General features: G+C 39.7%; 1 protein-coding gene across 1 annotated transcript; it reads left to right on the forward strand.

The window, feature by feature from the left end:
- The first annotated feature begins 1808 nt into the window (after positions 1–1808).
- LOC310927462 (protein ITPRID2-like) lies at positions 1809–21708 on the forward strand. The gene is made up of 16 exons (XM_083889757.1): positions 1809–1864; positions 4714–4773; positions 4883–5030; positions 5172–5232; positions 13621–13728; positions 13926–14292; positions 15379–15595; positions 15696–15747; positions 16265–16347; positions 16784–18697; positions 19503–19562; positions 19732–19856; positions 19963–20059; positions 20419–20484; positions 20578–20883; positions 21583–21708. Exons 1-16 carry the CDS (start codon positions 1824–1826, stop codon positions 21688–21690), a joined length of 3813 nt encoding a protein of 1270 aa, XP_083745883.1. The 5' UTR covers positions 1809–1823; the 3' UTR covers positions 21691–21708.
- Positions 21709–21931: the final 223 nt, after the last annotated feature.

Genomic DNA, 21931 nt, shown 5'->3' on the forward strand with positions numbered 1-21931 from the left:
GCATGTGGTGCCACCTACCGCCGTCTAGCAATCATTGCAGTCAGTAGAGTCTCAGCTGCCGAGCAACCACGGGTTGCCAGTTACGTCAGAAAAAAAAAGAAACCTAAAAGACCTCTGTATTTTGAAATTGAATGTAGTAACTGTTTTTGACCACATTCTTACATATGGCACCTTTAAATTACATTATATTTAACGCTTATATTACTTAACGCTAAACTGTAGAACTGCAATCTGGTCATTAAAGTTATTACAAATGGGATTTATTTCTGTTTTTTTTTCCTTTGGCGACCCTCAGTCCAATGTTGGGTTCCTAAATTGGCCTCAGCTATCAACACTTTAAGAACCCCTGATCTAATATGTATCCAAGTTACTTTTATAATAAAGAAAAACATTGAATGGATAAGGAGTTAGCATTGGGCAAAATGTGAGGGAATTTCATAAATGATTCCAAACCTGTATTACATCTCTCATGTTGCATCTTTCAACAAATCCCTATTGTATATAATGTACATTTTGTCTGAACAAGCTCTGTGATTGTTTATGACATTAGGATGAAAATCTGATGTTATGTCTGGGTTAAGTGTTAACCTCTTGTTGTGTTGAGTGCCACTGTCTGCTTCCTCTGTCAGCATAAATTGCACCTCCTTTTGTTGTCCTTACTGTTGAGGCCTAAATCACATTGAGAGATGTCACGTATGAACAGTTCCGGTGGACTTTAATGATGCTGAACATTATCGGGACAGGATGGGAGGGGATTAAAGGGCTAAGGTGGGGATAATATGGAAGTGAATTAGTAAATTAAAATGGTATGGGTGAATGGGATGGAAGTAAATAACTGAATTAGTGTAAAGAGGCAAGTCATCATGTTGTTTGGCTTCTGTAATCCAGCTGTCCGTCAAAGAAGAAAACACTTCTTTGGATTCAAAGAATATATTCAGTTGAAATGAAGTGAAAAGAGAGACATGCACTCAGACACACAATGGCAGCTGAACAGGTCTCAACAGGTTCCCCTTAACTGTTAGAGCAATCAGCTGTCACACCTGCAGCTGCTGCTGCTGCTGACGTTCACTTCTCTGACGGAATGAAGTTTAATCATGTAGTTTGCATGACAGAAGAGTTAAACATGTGTAATCGTCTGACATTATCATTGTTATTTAGAACACCGCACTGAGTAAAATGAACAGTTGTCTGCTTTTGGTTTGAAATCAAATATCCATTGTATACACACAGTTTATGGTGAATGTCATTTTGAATTCACAAAGACGCTGGAATTTGGACTAATTAAAATCTTAAAATCAATTCACGAGAGAGATCTGTGTTTAAGTGACAGCCATGGCAGTTGGACGTTATTTTTAATGACACATAATTTTGCTTTTTTTCTGCAGCCAACCATCTTCAGTCCAGTATCAAGAAAGCTGATTCCTGGTAAGTTCACTGCAGCATTATTGCAGTCATGTCGGGATTCTGGAAGAGTTGAGATACATTCATTGACTGATATGTTGATGAAAGAAAATGTATGGCAACACTATTGATAACATTATTGTCATTTTATGTGAAAATCTAGTAAAATTTGAAAGGAAGAAGCCACTTCTATTTTTATTAGGGTGGTAGAATGTGGGAGGGAGATGCAATTATAGCCTAACAAAATTACAATTAAAACAAATTGGGCTAAATTATCAAGATTTAAAGTTTAAATAATATATCGTTTAGAGTCATTAATTAAGTAATAACTGACTGATAACTCAAATGTTCCTGTTTACATGTTTAGTTTTGGCCTCGCTGCGGATCAGAAGAGGAGTCAGTATAAGGAAAGAGGAAGAAGTATGAACTCGACAGGATCTGGGAAGAGCAGCACAGTATCCAGGTCAGTCTTCAGTCCAGACTCATGGAGGATTGTGTTGGACGTAATGCAGTAATGTCAGTTAGCGAGTCCTGGAGACGCTGTTAGAAACTTCAAACCAGTGAAATGGAAGTGAAATTGTAGCAGTAACCAATTGTAATTAGTTTTTGCTTTTATGTATATATTTTTTTGTTGCCAGTGATGTTGCTGTTAATCTAACCCGAACCTTAATCTAAACACTGAATTTAGTTCATTCTGAAACGCTAGTTTGAACATGGATTGTATTCATTGTCTTAATGTCGCCAATCCTGGCCTGTACTGTACTAACCCAACAGCTAATGCTAAGCTAACATGTCATACTGCTGCTGTTTCACTTCATGGTTTTCATTGTAAAAAAAAGCCACAGCTAATGCAGTTTGTCACGAGGAGGTTGACCCTGACTGCATTCATTCATGAAAATGATGAAGCTGATCGGGTTTTACGTAGTGAGTGAAGTAATGTAGGGAGGATCCACAGTGATGTTAAAGGCTACAGTAAACTGACCTTTGTTTCTTTTACCTCACAAAGACTGAATGTTGATGTTTTTTAAACTCTCTTTCGTCAAGTATGGAGTAGACTAAAGTCATAGGTAATACGACTTATCTCAAATCCCCTTTGACTGGTTTGAATCATGCAACAGCTCAAAGTGTCACTTTTCTGTTAGAAATAATGGGGATAAACCTTCCCTAAAGTTCTCAATGAAGGAGGTTTTGTTAAATAAATACCCTAAATAATTATATTCATAATTCATTAAAACATTAGTAGACGAGTGTTTGGATGATTGCTGGTGGACTGGTGGTGATATTTGCGTTTTAGGATTGTGATTACTGGTTGGCGGTGGGTGGAAGGTGTGGCTGATGGTGGCAGGGTTTGGGTGGTGTTCCGAGAATTAAAGGTGAATGGTGAATTATCGTGTGTACTGGTTGAAAGGGGCTGTGACGCATCAATGGGAACCCGTCTTGTGATGAACGTGAGAACATTTGAGAGACTCCTGGGCTGTGTTCAGTGTTCAGTGTAGTTTGGCAGCAGATGTTTCTGGATGAAAGAGTTCAAAATGAAAACCATCAGATTCGCGTTAGAAAGCAAAACAAAGCGCTGATGGAGAGAAACACAGAGTTATAAAGTCACTTCAGCCAAAGTAATGGATATGTTGTCCGCAATTCTTTAAACCATATATTAAGTAACCCATATATGAACATTGAACTATTTCTCGATTGCCCTCACAAGACATTTTCCTAATTTTACTTTAAATCATGCGGGACTAAATCTAAAGCCCTCATTTTGCTCTAATGCTCATTTTGTATTTCACGTGTTTTGTAAATTTAGCTGTATCTAATGACCCTCCAACTCAATAGGGAACGATATTTATTTCTTGTTTCTAAAACCCATGTGAGCTTCAGAAAAACTTTTAAATGTGGGAATTAAGAGGAAAGATTACTGTGATTAAAACCCTTTTTCACTGTTAATGCCGGGGCTATAATAATTGTTTTTATAGCAAATTACAAACGTGCACATCCTCCTGACATTCATCTAAACCTTCACTGTCAAATAAAAACTATTAGCTTCAAAGACTAACAGCTGTAGTATCTGCTCACCTGTTATGTCAAAGTGGAATAACATGAAATGACATGTCTGTTGTTTTGGCAGCGCTGAATACAAACCCAGGTTTACTGCATCATGCAGTCCTTCCAGGAATCTCTGATCTACTTATTAATGAAAATCAGTCCCTGCAGTTTGTGTGAGACGTTGCAATGATTGTAAATGTTTCAGCAGAAAAAATTGGTTAAGCTCAGAGAAAGCTTTGCCACTGAAACAAGACACTGAGGCTGTGAAATTAAAGTAGTTGACGCCGCGACAAAGGAATTAGGAGTTAGGAATTTGTATAATGGAGGCCTTGGTAGTACTATGGCGTGTATGCAGTAAGGTTACCCTGTTATATTCAAGAGAAAAGCAAGTTGCAAATGTATTACCTGATTAGCTAATTATAGTGGCTAGCAGTCTGTAAATGGGGCATTCTGGAGATCCAGTGAAATCCTAATGGAATAATGGACCTTTATTTCCAACATTTTAAAGCTCAAGCAGACAGCTGGAAAATAGTTGATTGTGGAAGTTCATGCAATTGTTGTTAACATTTTGGATCACTGCCGTCCTTCCTGAACTCCTTACATCAGAAGAGCACAGAGACACACACTTGTTTGTCAACAGTATAGGTGACCAGAGGCAATATCACATGCTCATCACGTGCCTTATTGCATTTATTGTCTGACCCTCTTTTAGACTCTTGTTATGTAAGGATTTTAGGCAGTTTTTGACTGTGCTGCAGCACTGGAAAGTTTACTGAACAGATGCAGTGGATCAGCCAATAGAGGAGTCCACTCTCTCTGAACTTCCTTGTGATTGGTCACATTCTCATTATGTCACTCTCTGATATGCCTCCTTTCATGGCACAAATAAGTATAAGTTATTAAGTATTTAGAGCCCAGAGGAGGCGCAGACGTGTACTACTCAATAATGCCAAAAGAATCCTGCATACTGTACATTCAAGTTAAAAACAACAACAACACAATGATGGTTGTAGTTTTTATAGATGATCTCCTGGAGGGACTGCAGTCATGATCTTTTCCTGTTTGTCAAGTTTGTACTGGTGTCTAACTATTGGGTTTTTTGAGGAGCTGGGCAGAGGCAGAACATTGTTGCCATCTCCAGGAAAGCAGAACAATCTCTCTTACTAACCCGCCTCACTGACTATAAACAATAATCACACTAAAACACACTAACCGGCTCACGGCGAGCTGTGTGTGAGAAGTACTAACTGGCTGTCTGTGTTTTCGTAGAGTTTCAGAGGTGATGGAGCACACAGAGGATCACCCAGAGGAAGTCCTACTTACCCTGTGGTTAGATTGTCTAAACTAACCAGCAGACTAACTCACCAGCTAAATGACTAACCAGCTGAATGACTTACTGACCGAGTGCCTGACCGTCTGTCTATGTGTGTGTCTGCAGTGTGTCAGAGCTGTTGGACCTTTACGAGGAGGATCCTGAAGAAATTTTACTAAATCTTGGCTTTGGTCGAGAAGAACCCGACCTCGCCTCCAAGGTTCCTTCCAGGTTCTTGAACGGCTCCTCCTCCGCACGAGGCATCGACATCAAGGTATTAACAACGGTAGTGTGAAAACACTGCCAGCGTTAAATTAAATAAATTCAAATTGAGTATTTTAGGCACAGTACAATGAATGTTTAGTAGTTCAGAATTAGCCAGTTGTTTTTCTAATTTCCCATGGATCACCTGCAGGTTTACCTGGGAGCCCAGATGCAGCGCATGGAGCTGGAGAACCCCAACTACGCTTTGACGAGTAAGTACCTGCACAATGTTTACAGTGCCCCTGCATCTGGTGTAGTATGTGTCATTGTGCCACTGTCTTCATCCTTAACCCAAACCACTTTAGCTGATCACATCTTTACCAAAGGGCGTAGGATTAGACATGCTATTGATGAGAGGCTCAGAGGTTCATGTCCCAACTCAGAGGAAGTGGAGTTCAAAGAGTGTGTTTGTGTGTGTGTGTCCTGTTCTCAGTGTAATGTGGTGTTTTGTGGGGTCCTTCAACCCTTTTAGCTGTTCTGCCAATTGCCTGGACAACACCGCCAGCAAGGACAAAGATCTTTTTGTCCGAGACACACACGCACACACACACACACACACACACACACACACACACACACACACACACACACACACACACACACACACACACATTCTTGTACTTGCTGCATACTGAGAACTGCGTTGCTGACAAAGTGAGGACCAGCATTTCCACTTTATAAATCAACACAATTACAAATATCTACTTCATGAATGACATCTATAAAGAACTACTGGTTGCAGTACCATAACATGTCTGCAGGTAGAGCCCCAGAGCAAAAAGGGCTGGAAAACATAATTTAAAAAAAAAAATTTTGGTCCAAAATTTTACAAAAACATGTCGACCAAAAATTTTTTTTTTTAATTTGACCAAAAGATTTTGGTCCAAAATTTGACCAAAAGATTTTGGTCCAAAATTTGACCAAAAGATTTTGGTCCAAAATTTGACCAAAAGATTTTGGTCCAAAATTTGACAAAAACATCATACTTTGTCGTTCAAAATTTTGAAAACAAATCTTTGACAAAAAAATGTTGGTCCAAAATTTGACAAAAAAAATGTTGGTCCAAAATTTGACAAAAAAAGTGTTGGTCTAAAATTTGACAAAAAAAAATTTGGTCCAAAATTTGACAAAATAAATGTTGGTCCAAAATTTGACCAAAAACATGTCGACCAAAATTTTATTTTTTTTAATTTGACCAAAAGATTTTGGTCCAAAATTTGACCAAAAGATTTTGGTCCAAAATTTGACCAAAATATTTTGGTCCAAAATTTGACAAAAACATCATACTTTGTCGTTCAAAATTTTGAAAACAAATCTTTGACAAAAAAATTTTGGTCCAAAATTTGACAAAAAAAATGTTGGTCCAAAATTTGACAAAAAAAGTGTTGGTCCAAAATTTGACAAAAAAAAATTTGGTCCAAAATTTGACAAAATAAATGTTGGTCCAAAATTTGACCAAAAACATGTCGACCAAAATTTTTTTTTTTTAATTTGACCAAAAGATTTTGGTCCAAAATTTGACCAAAAGATTTTGGTCCAAAATTTGACCAAAATATTTTGGTCCAAAATTTGACAAAAACATCATACTTTGTCGTTCAAAATTTTGAAAACAAATCTTTGACAAAAAAATGTTGGTCCAAAATTTGACCAAAAAAAATGTTGGTCCAAAATTTGACAAAAAAATGTTGGTCCAAAATTTGACAAAAAAAGTGTTGGTCCAAAATTTGACAAAAAAAAATTTGGTCCAAAATTTGACAAAATAAATGTTGGTCCAAAATTTGACCAAAAACATTTTGGTCCAAAATTTGACAAAAAAAATGTTGGTCCAAAATTTTACAAAAAAAGTGTTGGTCCAAAATTTTACAAAAAAAGTGTTGGTCCAAAATTTGACAAAAAAAAATTTGGTCCAAAATTTGACAAAATAAATGTTAGTCCAAAATTTGACCAAAAACATTTTGGTCCAAAATTTGACAAAAAAAAATGTGACCCAAAATTTTTGGTCCAAAATTTGACAAAAACGTCATATGTCGTCCAAAATGTGGAAAACAAATTTGGACAAATTGAGTATAGCATGTTATAGCAACCTAGGGAAGTGATTTCATTGAAAACAAAGTGAGGACCGGCCAAAATCTCCTCACTCTGTAAAAATGACCTCACTTTGTTGGTTAAAAACCCTCACTGGTCCTCAGTATGCCGCAAGTACAAGAACACACACACACACACACACACACACACACAGACCTGCTGGGCTAACATTCTGGCCCATTTTCATTTTCAAACTCGTGTTTGCATGAAGATATTGGATCGCTAATTGAACACACACACACATACACACACACACCCCCCCCCCCCCCCCCCACACACACACACACACCACACACACACACACAGCTGAATCTCTTCTTCTTGACAGTTTAACTGCCTTGGTGCTGTAAAAATCAGCTTAACCAAAGATCCTCTGTGTTTGAGAAGATGAATCACTCCATAGTTTAATGTATCTCAGGCCCTTTAAAGATTGATTGCCATGATAACAGTTTGGCTCATCACTGGTCCTGGTTTGTGAAACAACAATTGATGAGTGTTGCTCAGCACGTGGTCTTGATTCCTTTACTTTAATGTGGACTTGGTGTTGAATAGAATTTCTTTCTTTCATGTTTGGTTTTGCTCTTCAACTTCTGGTTGCTGTTGCTCTCTTTTGTAGATACATGTCAAAAAAATCTTGCCCCTAAGGTTTTCACTCGGCCTCCAACACATTTTTCACACGTTCATATTTTTGGTGTTGCGGGCGACTGTGGCTTAGAAAGATTGTGGTTTGATCCTCGTCTCTATAGTTCACATGTAGATGTGTGTGTCCTTGTGCAAGCGGCTGATCCCCGTATTGCGATGCCTGGTGCCAGTGGTGTGTAAATATATGGATGGCGTATTATATGAATGTGTGAATGTTGTCTTTAAGATCAAGAAAGGTGTTGATTGACAATACCTGTTCCACCAGCATTCAACTGGATTAAAAACTTAACTTTAACTTGTTGCAATAGCAGATTGTTGTTGCTATGGTGACACATTTCCTTAAGCTTTTAGATTAGTTCAACTTTTTTTATGTAACCTGCAGTCTTTCAAATGAATGCGTCAACACTCTTTTTAATAAACAATTTAACAAATAATACACATTGTGAAACTATTCGGAGTCTCCACTGTATAAATGTTATAACGTTAAACCATTTAAACCCCAAATCACATAATAAACATCAAACCAAACATATGTTGTCCAGTTACCTTGACTGGTGCAAAAGTGACATGATCCCAGCTCTGTCTTAGAATTTACAATTCAAATAAAATTCCCTCTTTTATAACATTTGTCCACACCCAGAAACTTATTGAGGAAGCCAAGCTGTTTTTTTGTAAATATTGAACGAGTATTTGTCAGATGGTTATAAATGAACTGCTATCATTTACTTCATGCTGTGGCTGCATTTCCAATATATGTGTGAACTATATTATGTGCTGAAACTGCAGGGTTAGGGGAGCAGATGTTAATATAAGCATCACAATCTCACCTCTGGTGCAGACTAGAGGAATGTCACACAACTTCCTTGTTACTGAAAGCCATACATACATACGGCCAATCGTCTGGCTACGGATTCTTTTTTCTTTGTTTTTATAATTTAGCCCAAATATTTATGTGCAAAAAGTAGGTTACCAGGTTAGATTTATGTCTAAGAGAAACCCTGAGAGTGGCTGTGACTGTTCATACATAGACACGTATTGTTTCTAAATGCTTAGTCACAATCAGAAGTAAACCTTCTTGTTATCTGCAGATAACTAAATGAGTCACAATGGGTGTGTAGGCCTGCATACTAAGTCAGGAGTCAGGAGAAGGGAGGAGTGCCAGAGGAAAAAAAAACACTTCATGACCAAAAAACTACTGAAGTGCTTATCAAAAGAAAATAATAAGAGACTTTGAAAAAGCATTTGTTCAAATGCTGTTTGTTGCATCACAGACACACAGTAACATCTGTTACATAAACACAGCCCCTCTGTGGAAGCGTTCATAAGGACATTGGCAGGGAGCAGCACAGACTGTACCTCTGAGTTTGTTGTGCTGCGTCTGTGGCTCTGAAAGGTGTCAGTTGAAATTGGGAGTCTAATAATGAAAAGGGAAGAATGGTCCTGGGTTCTAACGTGGTTACATTTGGAGCAGTTTAAAGGTCCAATGTGTAGAATGTAGGAGGGATCTGTTTTTATTAATCATCACCTGCAAATTAAGAACTATGTATTTTTGCTACCTTTATATTCCACCAAAGTGGTTCCTCTTACATTAATTCTGCCATGTTGTGTCACCATGTTTGTTAGCAAAGACTTCAATCTAAATCTAACACACTGGTCCTTTAGGGGCAGTAACAGCTGAGTTATTTATAGTTATATAAGGAGTGAAATGACCTTATTATGGATGCTCCAGAGTAACCTTTTAATAGTGGACAGGGTTAGAAGAATAATTTACCCAACACTGGTCTTAAATATCAATACTCTTAATTCATGAGCTGTTGGTGAGAGAACCAGAGAACAATCTTCTAAACCGAACAAGCATTCAGCTATGACAGATATGTGTTTGTGTTGCACAAACGATTCAGACGTGACATTTTTCAGGTAATTTGTTGATTAGACCCTTTTGGTGATTGTTCTGTGGATCATCAGAGGTCACGTGGGCTCAGCATATCACTCCGTCTGCACTTAAGTTGTCTGATGTGTGTATTTATGTGGTCGTATCCTCAAGAGTTCAGACATAAAGCGACCACTCGTTATGAGTAAACGACTTAGAGGTAAAAGAAGAGAAAAAGAGCATTTCATGTTGAAATATTACATGAACGATTGGGGATTTTTGCCGATTGATCAGGGGAATCCCTTGTAATTATCTGCTTACATGCTTTACTGGTACCAAATGATTTGCATGCATGAGCATGTAGTAATATCCTTCTGCAGGCAAATTATAATGAGAGTTTTTAAACTGTCATCAGCAGATTAATTTGATTGTCGTTAAGTTATGATAATGGTGCCATCTACTAGTTTTTCACTCCAGCTGTTTAGCCCACACCTGAGTCTGAGTGACAGCTGTCACACAAGGCCAAATAATCAGGAGTTTGAAAACACGCTTGGCTTGAGTCAATCCAGATTGTTTCTGTGTTCTTCAGATAAAATGCTGACTGAAGTATTTCAGCGTATTATTTGTCAATAAACCTAATTCAAAGTGCTGTAAATAGAAAAAAAAACAAATCAATTCACATTTGGTATAAACAAATTTTTTTTTAAATTACACAATTTTTTACGTACACATCTTTTGTCTCAGACTGCCTTTGTGATGTTGACATCAGGGCTCTGTAGGGGCCACAGCATGTTTCAAGACACTTTGTTCCTCTCGTCTCTGAGCGTCTGTAGGAGTCTGTTAGCGGTCATCATCATCATTGTGCTGCAATATTACCTTGGGACCAATCGGACGCCTCCCTGAACACAGCGTCATGGATAAGAATCTAAAGTGCCTTCAAAGAGCCGGATAAAATATGATAAGGAAAATGGTGCATATTTTGGGACAGTCTTTCCTTTGAAAGCGGTCAATGATGCACGTGATGAGAGATGATGAAAGTGTGTGGAAGAAGTTGAAACCCCTTTTTTCACTTTTAAACACATGGTCAAACTTCTGGCGTTAATACAGTGTGCGTGCGTGTGTGTATTTGTCTGAAGCAGACTGATACCTTCAGTGCAATATGTAATCTAATAATAGTATTGCGTCATAAGCAGTGTAATGCTTTAGAACTCATTGAAATGCTTGGTCAACTTGTATCAGAACCGGACCTGTTTATTGAATGTGAACTGCTCCTTTAACAGTCTCTGGTCTGTCTGTGGTTCCTGGAAGCTTTCTTCTTTCCAGAACATTCTCATACTGTCCCATCGTTTCCCTGGATCCCAGGCGCATGTGGGTGTGCGTTAGTGTGTGTGAGCGAGGTTGTGTGTAATGTGTGTTGTTGTTGTTTGTTATGCAAGCGCTTTTTCTCACCACCAGAACAAATCTCTGGGGACAAAGAGTAGTAAAAAGACGGCGTACGTGTCGCTTTCCCTTATTCCTCACTTCCTGTTTGAGGATCCTTAGAATGAGCGTTAGTGCACAGTCAGCAGTCGACAGGAAACACACTCACACGCACTGTATTATAATGGTCACACATGGCTGCTCTAATAAGAGGTTCATGTTCTGTAGTCGTATGCAGATGTGACTGACGCAGCCGTACAGCTGTTTGACTCTGTGGTTTGTAGTGTCGACACAATAATTGGTTTAATATGTGGTAACTTTTTTTTGCAGGATCTCAAGATCTTGTAGGTGGTTTTAAAAGTGCAGTTGCAGTTTTTGTCCATTTTATGGCAGTAGAATAAGCTGAAACTAATAATAGATAAGTGTTGTGGTTGCAAGCAAAGAAAAAAACATCTGTCTAAAGTCAGCTCAGGTCAGGTTTTCATCATGAATGTGCCTTAGAGGTGTTCTGAATCTTGGCTGTGCTGCTAGCTTTGTGGTTACGATGCATATGCAAATATATGTACTTGACTTTCACTTCAGGATCATTGTTGTGTGTAATTTACACTCTCTCCTAGTGTTTAAAATGCAGAATTAATGACCTACTTTATAGGTAGGTAAGTGTAGCTGTTTACTTCCAAACAGCAGTGATCTAAATGAGTGGCACCAGTGACATTTTCTAACCAGCAGATTTGGGATTGGAGGTATGAGGTCACAGATCAGCCAGTAAAAGAGAGCAGCCTGTTCTCTATTGGATTGCTGTATAATATTAGAGCAAGTTATGAGGCGTTTACAGAGCGACGGACAGAAGACAGAAGTCTGTGTTTCATAACAGACTGACATGTATTTAGACAGCGAGCGATGGAGGAAGGAAGGAAAGTATGCAAGTCATCATCCTGTTGAAGATGAGACTGACGGCATGACTTGCATAACCATAGAAGAAGAAAGAAGGCTCAGATGACTGTGGTCGGTCGCAATATAAGTCAACATGAGGTGATTTCTCTCACCCTCATAGCACATGAAGTTAATGAAGGAGAAACTATTTTTAAAACAAATATAAGAGTCAATAAGTGGCCGACATTTATATGATCTGTTTTTAAATAGTGTATTAAATATAATTTGCTGAATTCTAGTAAATAGATGTCCCACATTGACTTCTTCATTACTCCATACTTGATAATATTATAGGTAGGTAAGTAGTAAGTGCATTATTTGAATTTTCTGATAAAGCTGTGAGAATTTACACCCACCTGCACATGTTCAAATTATTGCAAATCATTCTAAATGTCATCTATTTTTGCCTCTCATGTGGTTGCCAACCCGGAGACGTTGATTTACCTGCTGCTTATGCGCCCCTCTCCTAATATTTATCTTACAGTAGTGGTTTGGAACGCACATTAATTAGCTGAAGATGAGACTGAATGATAGAATTGTAAAATATATATATACTTTTTGGGGGGAGTGCTTAACAAATAATCTGAGTGACTCCAGGAAACATCTACTGACTCAGAGAAGAAAGGGAGCTGCCTGTGCAGCTGGATGTTGACATGTTCAGACTTTCAACTAATCTGCCTCTTCATCTACTCGCTGCCAGTTTTTTTTTTAAGTGCCAGTCTTTAAGTTTCTAGGACATCCTTTGTTCTCCTTTTTAAGGTCACCAACTGTAAACACAGCAAGGTTCATTTGCTTGCATCAGGATGGAGCTTTGGCCTCACTTAAAGTAGCACAAACTGATGTACGAGTAGTTTATATTAAGCAAATATTTTTAAGCAAAATGCGATGAGCCTGTCACAGCTCTTTGGACGTTGTTGCTTTCTTTAAATGTTGTTTTGTGATGTGATTCTGGTGTTTCTGTTTATTCAAGTCAAAGTTACTCATGTAAAGACCTACTATATTGTAATTCATGCCCTCATATCCTAAAAAAAAGACGCAAATCAAGAAAAAAGAAAGTGTTGATTATAGATTGGTCAGTGTAGTATTAGTGTCCTCCAATACATACAGTAAAGCTGGTCTGATCCCAAACGTTCTTGTCAGATCAGGTCAAATCTGTTAGATATTATGTTAAACTCATTGCAGCTGTGATTAAGTCGGTTCTCAGCTGCTCAGAAAGCCGGCAAAATATGAAGCTACATTCACACCTGGACAAAGCTTTGTTATTATAGTGTTTGTGTATGATTGGTTCTCATGCATTACAGATTGGTATTCCTGTCTTTATGTTAATAATAATTTGTTTAAACACAACTTAATGCCAGCTTACTGTAACTTGAAATAAACTTGATTTCAACTCAACTTGATTGATTGATCTTCACTAAATGTGGCCACTTAGTCAGTCATTATCATTATTTTATTCAGGAAATGGCACATTTTACACTGACATGCATTGTTGATGTTTTTGGAAACTAGCCAGACAAAACACATACAACAAGAAAGCAGCTACATCTATGGTTTTCATTATAGTTTTCCGAAATTGACAAGTATTTTTTTTGTCAATTCCGTATGGCCTTCAAAGCTTCTCTGTGACGTTTTTTTTTTCTCCCTCCCTCAGGTCGATTCCGTCAGATCGAGGTCTTAACCACAGTAGCTAACGAGTTCTTCCAGCTCTACAGTCAGGTCTCTGGTCAACCTGTTGAACGAATCAGCTCCAAGGACCAAGGTAACCGACTCAAACTGTGGATTTGTTATTTTTCAGATTTGTGGCTTTTATTCCATATTTCTCACAATGTAAACTTAAAAGTGTAGTGATCTTCATCCTTATACACTTTTGAATTTGAACTTCAATTACCATTAATTAGTCTGAATTAAATATTATGATTAATCTTTTCTGATCTGTTCTTTTTGGATCTATCCAAGGAGATGGAGTAGAAGAAAAACCTGATGAGCCATCGCCTGTTCTGAAGAGAGGAAGCTCAGCTCGGAATGTCGCCAAATTCCTCAAGAAAACCATCACCAAACACAACCTGCTTGCGGCTGCATCACCCGAAGCTCAAACACCGAGCAAACAAACACGGCTGAATGGACACACGCCTTCTGATCACATGTTCACTAATGGTCACACTGGGCATTCGGGTCCAGAACAGGAGTCTCCCGGTACCAGTCCTGACCACCAGGTGGAGACAGCCGGCCAGAAACATAACCGCAAAAAAGACAGCTGTTCATTGGCAACTGTTACAGAAGAAACCAATGGAGATGGAGAAACGGATTGCCTCACCGACAACAGGTACAGTTTGACTTTTTTCTTGTTGTTTTGGTTAAATTATGCAGTATTTTAATAATCAAAAAACTTTCTTGGGAAGTGGCTAGAAATGTTGCCTTGCTGAAAAAAGACTTGGGTTCTTGACCGACCACCTTTCCAGTTTCCTCCCACATTCCAAAAAGGTTAATTGGACACTCTAAATTGCCCATAGGTGTGAATGTGAGAGTGAATGATTGTTTTCCCTTTGTATGTTGTCTCCTGTGATGGACATACATGTCTGGTGTGAACCCCGTCTTTCACCCTATGCCAGCTGGGATTAGCTCCACCAGCCTCCGTGACCCTCATGTAGAGGATAAAGCAGTAGACAATGAATGCATGAAAACTGTAGTATGTAACTTTGCAGTACAATGTCTGTCACATTCTACTATTGTCAAATGAGTTCACACAATTCTGTTGAAGCTTATCGGCTCCACACAACTCTGTCAGTGTTTTTCAGTATATAGTGTTTAGATCTTGTGTTGCCTGGAAGTGATTCATTTGATTTTTTTTCCGACAGCCAGAGGCAACAAAAACATTGAGCTAGTGAAGCAAAACAGCTGCTAACAGGTTAGAGTGTGACTGTAAACACAAAGAAGCATCTACAAAAAAGTTCAGAAGTCATTTCTACTCTTCAAAAAACACTGTCATTTAACAGTTTGATGGGATAAATGCTTATTTCCCTGCCTTCCCCTGTGCTGTATACACACATTCTCCCTCAGTCAGCTCTGATAGTATTGCATGGCAAAGCTCATTGCATGATGCAGCATACGAATAAAAATTATTTCAGTTCATGAAGACCATACAGAGGTGGAATATTATCAACAACAACAAAGATTAAAAACATTGCAAACATGCACTGCAGCTTTAAACAACACGTGTATTTTTGGTGGAAATTATTCATTATTATTATTATTATTATTATTAATAATAATAATAATAATAATAATAATAATAATAATGATAATAATAATGTATTTTTGGTGGAAATTAAGTACCTCCAACCTCAGCCTGTGGTTTGCACCACCGCCCGTCTGTATTGTTGTTGTTGACTAACATCTGACCTCCTATCAGTCCTCAACAGAGCCACACTCAACCAACAACCAATGGAGAGTGTCAACCAGACTCAGCTGATCTTCAGTCCACCAATCAAAGAACAGAAGTGGAACCTCGGTTGGTCAAAGCGGAAAAGAGTCTGACCTCAACCCCAGTGAAAGCTCCTCAGACCCTGACCCCACCTCAGCTGGCCCAGCTCCGTAATGAAAACGCAGAGTCCTTCGATATGGAGGAGGTACCGTGTTGTCTGGTGTCTCTGCATAAATCCACTCAGACATGTTTTTCTTTAGGTCATGTGATCCTGATCAGCTCTTTATCTGTTTTGTGTCGTTCAGATCCAGAGTAACGAGGATGAGGCTCTGCCATCCAGAACTTCCAGAGCCACAGGTCAGATGACCTTCGTCACTTATTTTGACTTCAGAACTAGTTTCTTAATGATAACAACACTGATAATAATAATACAATTATTAACTGGACACTCAAAGCTTACCGTAGGTATGAGTGTAAGAGTGAATGGTTGTTTGTATACAATGGCCCTGTGATGGACTGGTGACCTGTACTGAGTGAACCCTGCCTTTTGCTCTATGTCAGCTGAGATTGGGACATAATCATATAATTCACACACTTGCTTTTGTCTTTCATCAGTATTGTAGTTTGTGCCTAGTAAGTATAATTCTTTATGTTTTTGAGTACAAATCTTTCTGCCCAGAATGTGTATACTGTATATATAAGTGATTCGGGAAGTGTGGGCTACAAACCCCTGGTGTTGCAAGAGGTCATAAACATAAACAAATATTAAGATTTTTAATTTTTGGTAAATAAGCCTCCATGATTAGTTCAAGTGAATTAAAATGGGGATTTTGCAGGATTAATCCCAGGTCTCTTATCTGTTTACCTCTCTTAGATCTGTTAAGGACAGTCAGTCAGCAGTCGGACAGCAGTGGTTTTGCTGAAGAGCCTTCAGCAGACTCCAACAGCTACCTCAAGGTATGAGTGTGTGCCGTTTCTCTGTCGGGTCGTCACGTTGGAGCAGCAAATGATTTCATATGTGCGGGATTCATATCATATGAAACAACATGTAAAACCAATCAGTAGTGTCTGGACAGTTTAGTACATGTTTTTGCCAACAGTTTAAAACAAGCAAATATGCAAAATTTACCTTAAATGAGCAAACTGAACAGCATCCATCATCCTCAGTCCTTTGATCCTCGATCAAATTAATACATTTTTCAGCAAAAACACATTTTGCAATGTTTTTGCTGTAATTTAGGTGTCAGGGTGTTCAATAGCTTCCACTAAGAGACCACAATGAGACCAATGTGCTTTGATTTCAATTTGTCCTGGAGTTTAATTTTCTTGTTTGTTGTCTTGTACTTGTCCTTCTTCCACAACTACAAATTAACTGTTCGTTCATTTTAATTAGATACAGGAAAGTTGTGACAGCTGTGACAGTGAGACAACTGTGACATCACACCCATCCCAAGACGTGGCCACGCCCCTTGCCATGGACCAACCAGCATTTGATTTGACAGATTGCAGAGAGGAGGAGCCAGGGCCTGGTGGTGCTGATGCGGCTGATGCGGCTGATGGAAGGAGTAGCTCCAGGGAAGAAGATGGGGACAGTGAACGTTCAGAGCAAATTCCACAGTACACAGCTCACTATTTCCCCAAGAACAAACCAATAGAGATGCAGCAGGACGAAATCCAAGAGGAGGAGAATCCAGCTGTGGAGGGGGACAGAACCGATCCACAAGAAGAGACCGAATCAGAACCAGAAACAAAACAAGTAATAGAAACAGAAATGCAAACGAAATTGGATCCAGAAATTGAACCACTACCAGACACAGAAACAGAGGTTCCCCACATTATGTCTGCTGCAGAGAATGAACCACAACACACTGAGAACCAGACGGAGACCAACACAGACACAGAGCCACTTATAGCGGGAGAGGATGTTGAGGACACGTCTCAAGATGAGCCTGCATTATCTCACAGTTTTGATGAAGGTTTACTTCCTGTTCCATCTTCTCCAGTTCTTGGTGCTCTGAAACGAGCCAAACAGAGCTACCTGAGCAGGACTAGAATGCACATCGACTCCACTGACACACCCCGAGGCCCAGTGAGAGGACGAGGAAGACGTGGCATCACAATGCAAAGGTCCTCCTCTCTGCCCTCCACAATCCTCTCCCCAGCCACGGTTGTGTCCTCTGTCAGGATCCAGTTTGGACAAGGCCAGACATCCTGCACCCTTCCCAGATACTCTTTCAGATACACCCAGGCGGACGGAAAGGACAAGGAAGTGAAAGAAGTGGAGGTGGAGAAGGAGAAAGAGGGAGGCCAAACTAACTGTCTGTCTACTCTGACCATAAACCCTGCTTTATCAACCAGCTCTAACAACCAAGCCCCGAGGCTAAGCACAGATGCCTACATCCCACCGAACCCCATTCCATGCTACCTGTTGAGGTCATCCTGCTCCCTGAGCAGCTCCAGTCCTCCTCCTGATTGGTCACCAAGTGGCCCTTCCCACTGCTGGAGCACTCAAAGCTTCCCAGATCTCTCATCCCATCAGCAGCCTCCAGGCCACTTCCAAAAAAACACTTGTACCAACCAAAACCAACAAAGTTGGAATCAGGGGCAGATGATGTTCTCTTATTCAAATCCTACTCCTACTACTCAATATGTAAACCCGAGCCCACATCCTAGTCCTAGCTCTAGCCGCAATCCTAGCCCATACCCCTTCACTGTGAACCCTCTGCATTATCCTTTTCAGCCGTATACCAGTCTACCCAACCTTCATTACCCCTACAGTCACTCAATGACCAGTTTGAGCAGTCTCCACCAGCCTCCAATTCCCACTGCCCCTTTGCACAGTAGCCTCTCCAATTTACACCAGCCCCCTTCTTCCATCGCTCCTCAACACATCAATCTAGGTAGCCCGCATTCCGATACTCCCATAACACACCACCAGGGCTATAACCATCCATTCAGTCATCAGTCACCATACCATACCTCACCTTATGGCTCACAGTTTGCTTCACCTCACTTTGCTTACCCTGGCTACAACACAACCCCCCACCCAGCATTCCCCTACTCCCCTACTGCCTCCCAGTATCCACTGGTTCCCCCACAGCATGAATTCCACCAAAGTCTTGCTCCCCCTGCTCCAGGCTTCCTCCCAGGCTTGGCCTCACCTTTCGACCAAGGCAACAGCCTCCACCCAGGGTTCCCTTCTCCCGTTGTTCCAGGTCTGGGACACAGCCATGGCCCATCCAACACTGAGATGCAGCTAAGGAAAGTTCTGCATGATATCAGAGGAACAGTTCAGAGTCTGAGCCGGGTTAGTCATTCTATCTCAGTCTTTGGCTATATTCAGATCCAATTAAAATCTGATTCATTACAGATCAGATTTGACAGTTCACATTCTTAACTACAAGCATCTTGCATCTGAACATGACTGCCTTGCAAAAGCAACGTGCTGCTAAATATTCCATATATATTTGATCTTTTGGAAGAAAGTCTGAAATGACACAAATCTGATTTGAAAATATTTCCTTACTTATGGCCCTGAAAAAAGAGATCTGAGTCATTAGTATCAACCAAAAAAACAAATGAAAATGAATATATTACAAATTAGATGTCCATGTTTTTGCTAATTATCTAAACACCAGCAGTCAGACAATCATAAAGGTTGTAAACGGGCAGAAAACGTTTGCTTTATGATGGAGGTAAATCTGAAAGGGAATGTACGATGTAGCTAATAATTCCTCCCCCTTTTATTAACAGTTTAAAACAGTGCTTTGTTCTTTTTACACTTTTTGCTTCTTTGATTTTCCCTCACAGAAAATATACAAAATATAACAGCGTAGTAATTTAACTTTATTAGGGTGGGTTATTTAGTTAGCTGAAGGTAGTAGCTTCATATTTAGCATAAAGACACGAGAATGGTATCAATTATCACATCTAGTTCCAGGCAAGAGAGCAAACAGACATGAAGCATTTTCCCTATTATCTTACCTTTATTTCTGATTCCAATCCAAATAACATCAATATTTATTTGTAATCTGTATGACCATCTGTCTGTTTAGTTTGTTGGCTTTTGTCAAAACTGAATATTATATTAAACATATGTTCCCTCCATCTAGAACCGAGCCAACACTCCAGACATGTTGAGTGAGCACACATCTGCTGTTTCCAGCCAAAAGGTAACTGTCATCCCTCATAGCCTTATTTATACTTATATATATTTTATTATATTTTCATTAGTGAATGACTGGTGTATGTAAAAGTGTGTTTGAAATTCAACATTGATAGTTCCTTAAAATCATATATAGGGTCTAGTAGACATCATGACGCATCTTTCTGTTTTTTCAGTCTTTGGCAGAGTTTCAGCACAAGAGGTGGAGTCTGAACTTGTTCCGCAGTCAGATGATGGATCTGGAGCTGTCAATCATTAGACAGCAAGCTCAGGTCTACAAACACCTGAGCCCTGCTGACAGGTGAGTCATTACAGCAAACAGACGCATGTCTCACAGTCATCTGAACGGTGTCTTCATATGTCACGCTGTGATAGAAATCAAACCTGTTGCGCATGTATGTGTCCAGGTTGGAGGTGGAGCAACTTCACTCTCTAAGATCATCCGTTAGAGAGCAACTACAGGAGCTGGAACAACAGCTGGAAGAACGACTGACACAACACAGGGTATTTCTAGTATAAACACATACACAGTGTACGGTACATACAGTACATACAGTACACTCAACCCTAACACTACAAAGTATGCACACTCAACACAGGTTATATCCATCTTTGTCCACTGGTACGCAGATGATACTTTGATATACTTAAGTGCATGTGACAGCCAGATGTTAGCACTGCACAACAAACTTAGGTTAGCTTCAAACTTGTTTTTAAAAACAGAGACTTGTTGCCTCCTTCTTTACGTTTGTACTGGACAATGATGTTAAGTAAACACATTCGTGTTTATAATGGTTACATTGCAAACACGTGACATTGTAAATTTACAAATCTAATGCTGTTTGTCCTGCTCACCTCCTCAGGGTCTCCACAGAGACAGCAGTGTTGACAATCTGTCCACCGCCTCTGCACTAAGAGCCATGGAGCCGGTCAGCACACACACTCGCACATGTGCAAACATACGTTACACTAAGCTAACAATGCTAAATATCTAAATAAACAATTACTTCTTGTCTGTGCAGATGTCAGACCTCCTCAGAGAGCAGGTTTTCCTCCAATCAGAGCTCAGCTACGATGGTCACACTCCCTCCACCACCGTCTCCTCCCGATCGTCCAGTCCGGTCGTAGGGGGAGGAAGAGACGGAGAACAGGGACAAGGCGTGTACCGGGCGTCCATCAACATCACACCTGTCCCTCCACCTCGAGCCAGAACACACGCACAGGAAGAGGAGGTGGAGAGGAAGGAGGGAGTAAGAGAGGGAGAAGCTCCTGAGGACATACCAACAGGTGGAGTCGGGTCGGAGAATCTTCAGCAGCTCATCAGAGAGGTAACAGTGTGTTAGCACTTTTATGTTATAGTTAAATCAGAATCAGAATCAGAATCAGAATCACAGTACTTTATTAATCCCCGGGGGGAAATTGTTTTTGTTCCAGATGCTCTGTGCAAAGTAAGAAGAATAAATAAGATAAAATATGTAATAAAATAAAATAACACAGTGAAATAGACAATAAGCTAAATGAAATAAAATAAACAATACAATAAACAATAAAATAAACAATAAAAATAAAAATAAAATACAATAATAAGTAGACAATCTGGAAATATGGGTTAATATACAGTGAATGTAAGTATAAACAAATGAAAGAAGTTAGATGAGAATGGGTAATTATAGTTAAAGCTGCAGTGCGTACTATTTGGCAATTTTTGTGCATGTTCTGTTTGGCCTTTGTGAACAGAAACACTTATTACACTTGTGACACTTCAAATGGGTGGGGACAATAAGTATTTACATTTTACAATGAGTATAATTTACTTGTGAAACTCTTTGTGGTCTCTTTTGACAATGCCTTAACTTAAGTGGACCGTTATCTGTGTCCGTTTTTTTAAGCATTGGTTTTCTGAGCTTCTTCATAGATGCAGGCTGCTGTGTTTTCAAACTTTGTGTCAAACACAAATAAGAAAGAAGAATCTCAGCTGTACCATTATCTCACGCAAGTGCTTCATCGCCTCCGTCCGTGTTTTCCAGATTCGAGAAAGCGTAACGGAGGAGGTCCGGCGGGAGATCTTAAGTGAGTTGCTGGCTGCCGTTTCGACGCGGGAGTCGTCCCTGACCGTCAGTCAACACCCTCTATAGTCATTGCAACAGTAGAGCGCTGCTATTTTGGCCTTCAGCCTGAGCAGCACCACTGTCTGTCTATAACACTGTAAAGCCGAGTAACACTGTCTGCGTGGAACACTATTTGTCTGTAACACTGTATGTCTGTAACACTGATGCTAAAATGAACACTTACATGTGATGAAGCCCCGCCCACCCTCACTCGTAGCCCGCTCTGCTCTTAGAGAGCACACGGTCCTTGGTAAGACAACAATGACGA

Source organism: Microchirus variegatus (genome assembly GCF_963457635.1).
Source record: "Microchirus variegatus genome assembly, chromosome: 5".
Taxonomy (NCBI): domain Eukaryota; kingdom Metazoa; phylum Chordata; class Actinopteri; order Pleuronectiformes; family Soleidae; genus Microchirus; species Microchirus variegatus.

Excerpts from the sequence above, each read along its gene's own strand:
- LOC310927462 (XM_083889757.1), top strand. The coding sequence starts at position 1,824 with ATGAACTCGACAGGATCTGGGAAGAGCAGCACAGTATCCAG. Across the intron at positions 15,748-16,264 it reads CAGAACTTCCAGAGCCACAG|ATCTGTTAAGGACAGTCAGT; the intron begins GTCAGATGACCT and ends TACCTCTCTTAG. Across the intron at positions 19,857-19,962 it reads CACCTGAGCCCTGCTGACAG|GTTGGAGGTGGAGCAACTTC; the intron begins GTGAGTCATTAC and ends GTATGTGTCCAG.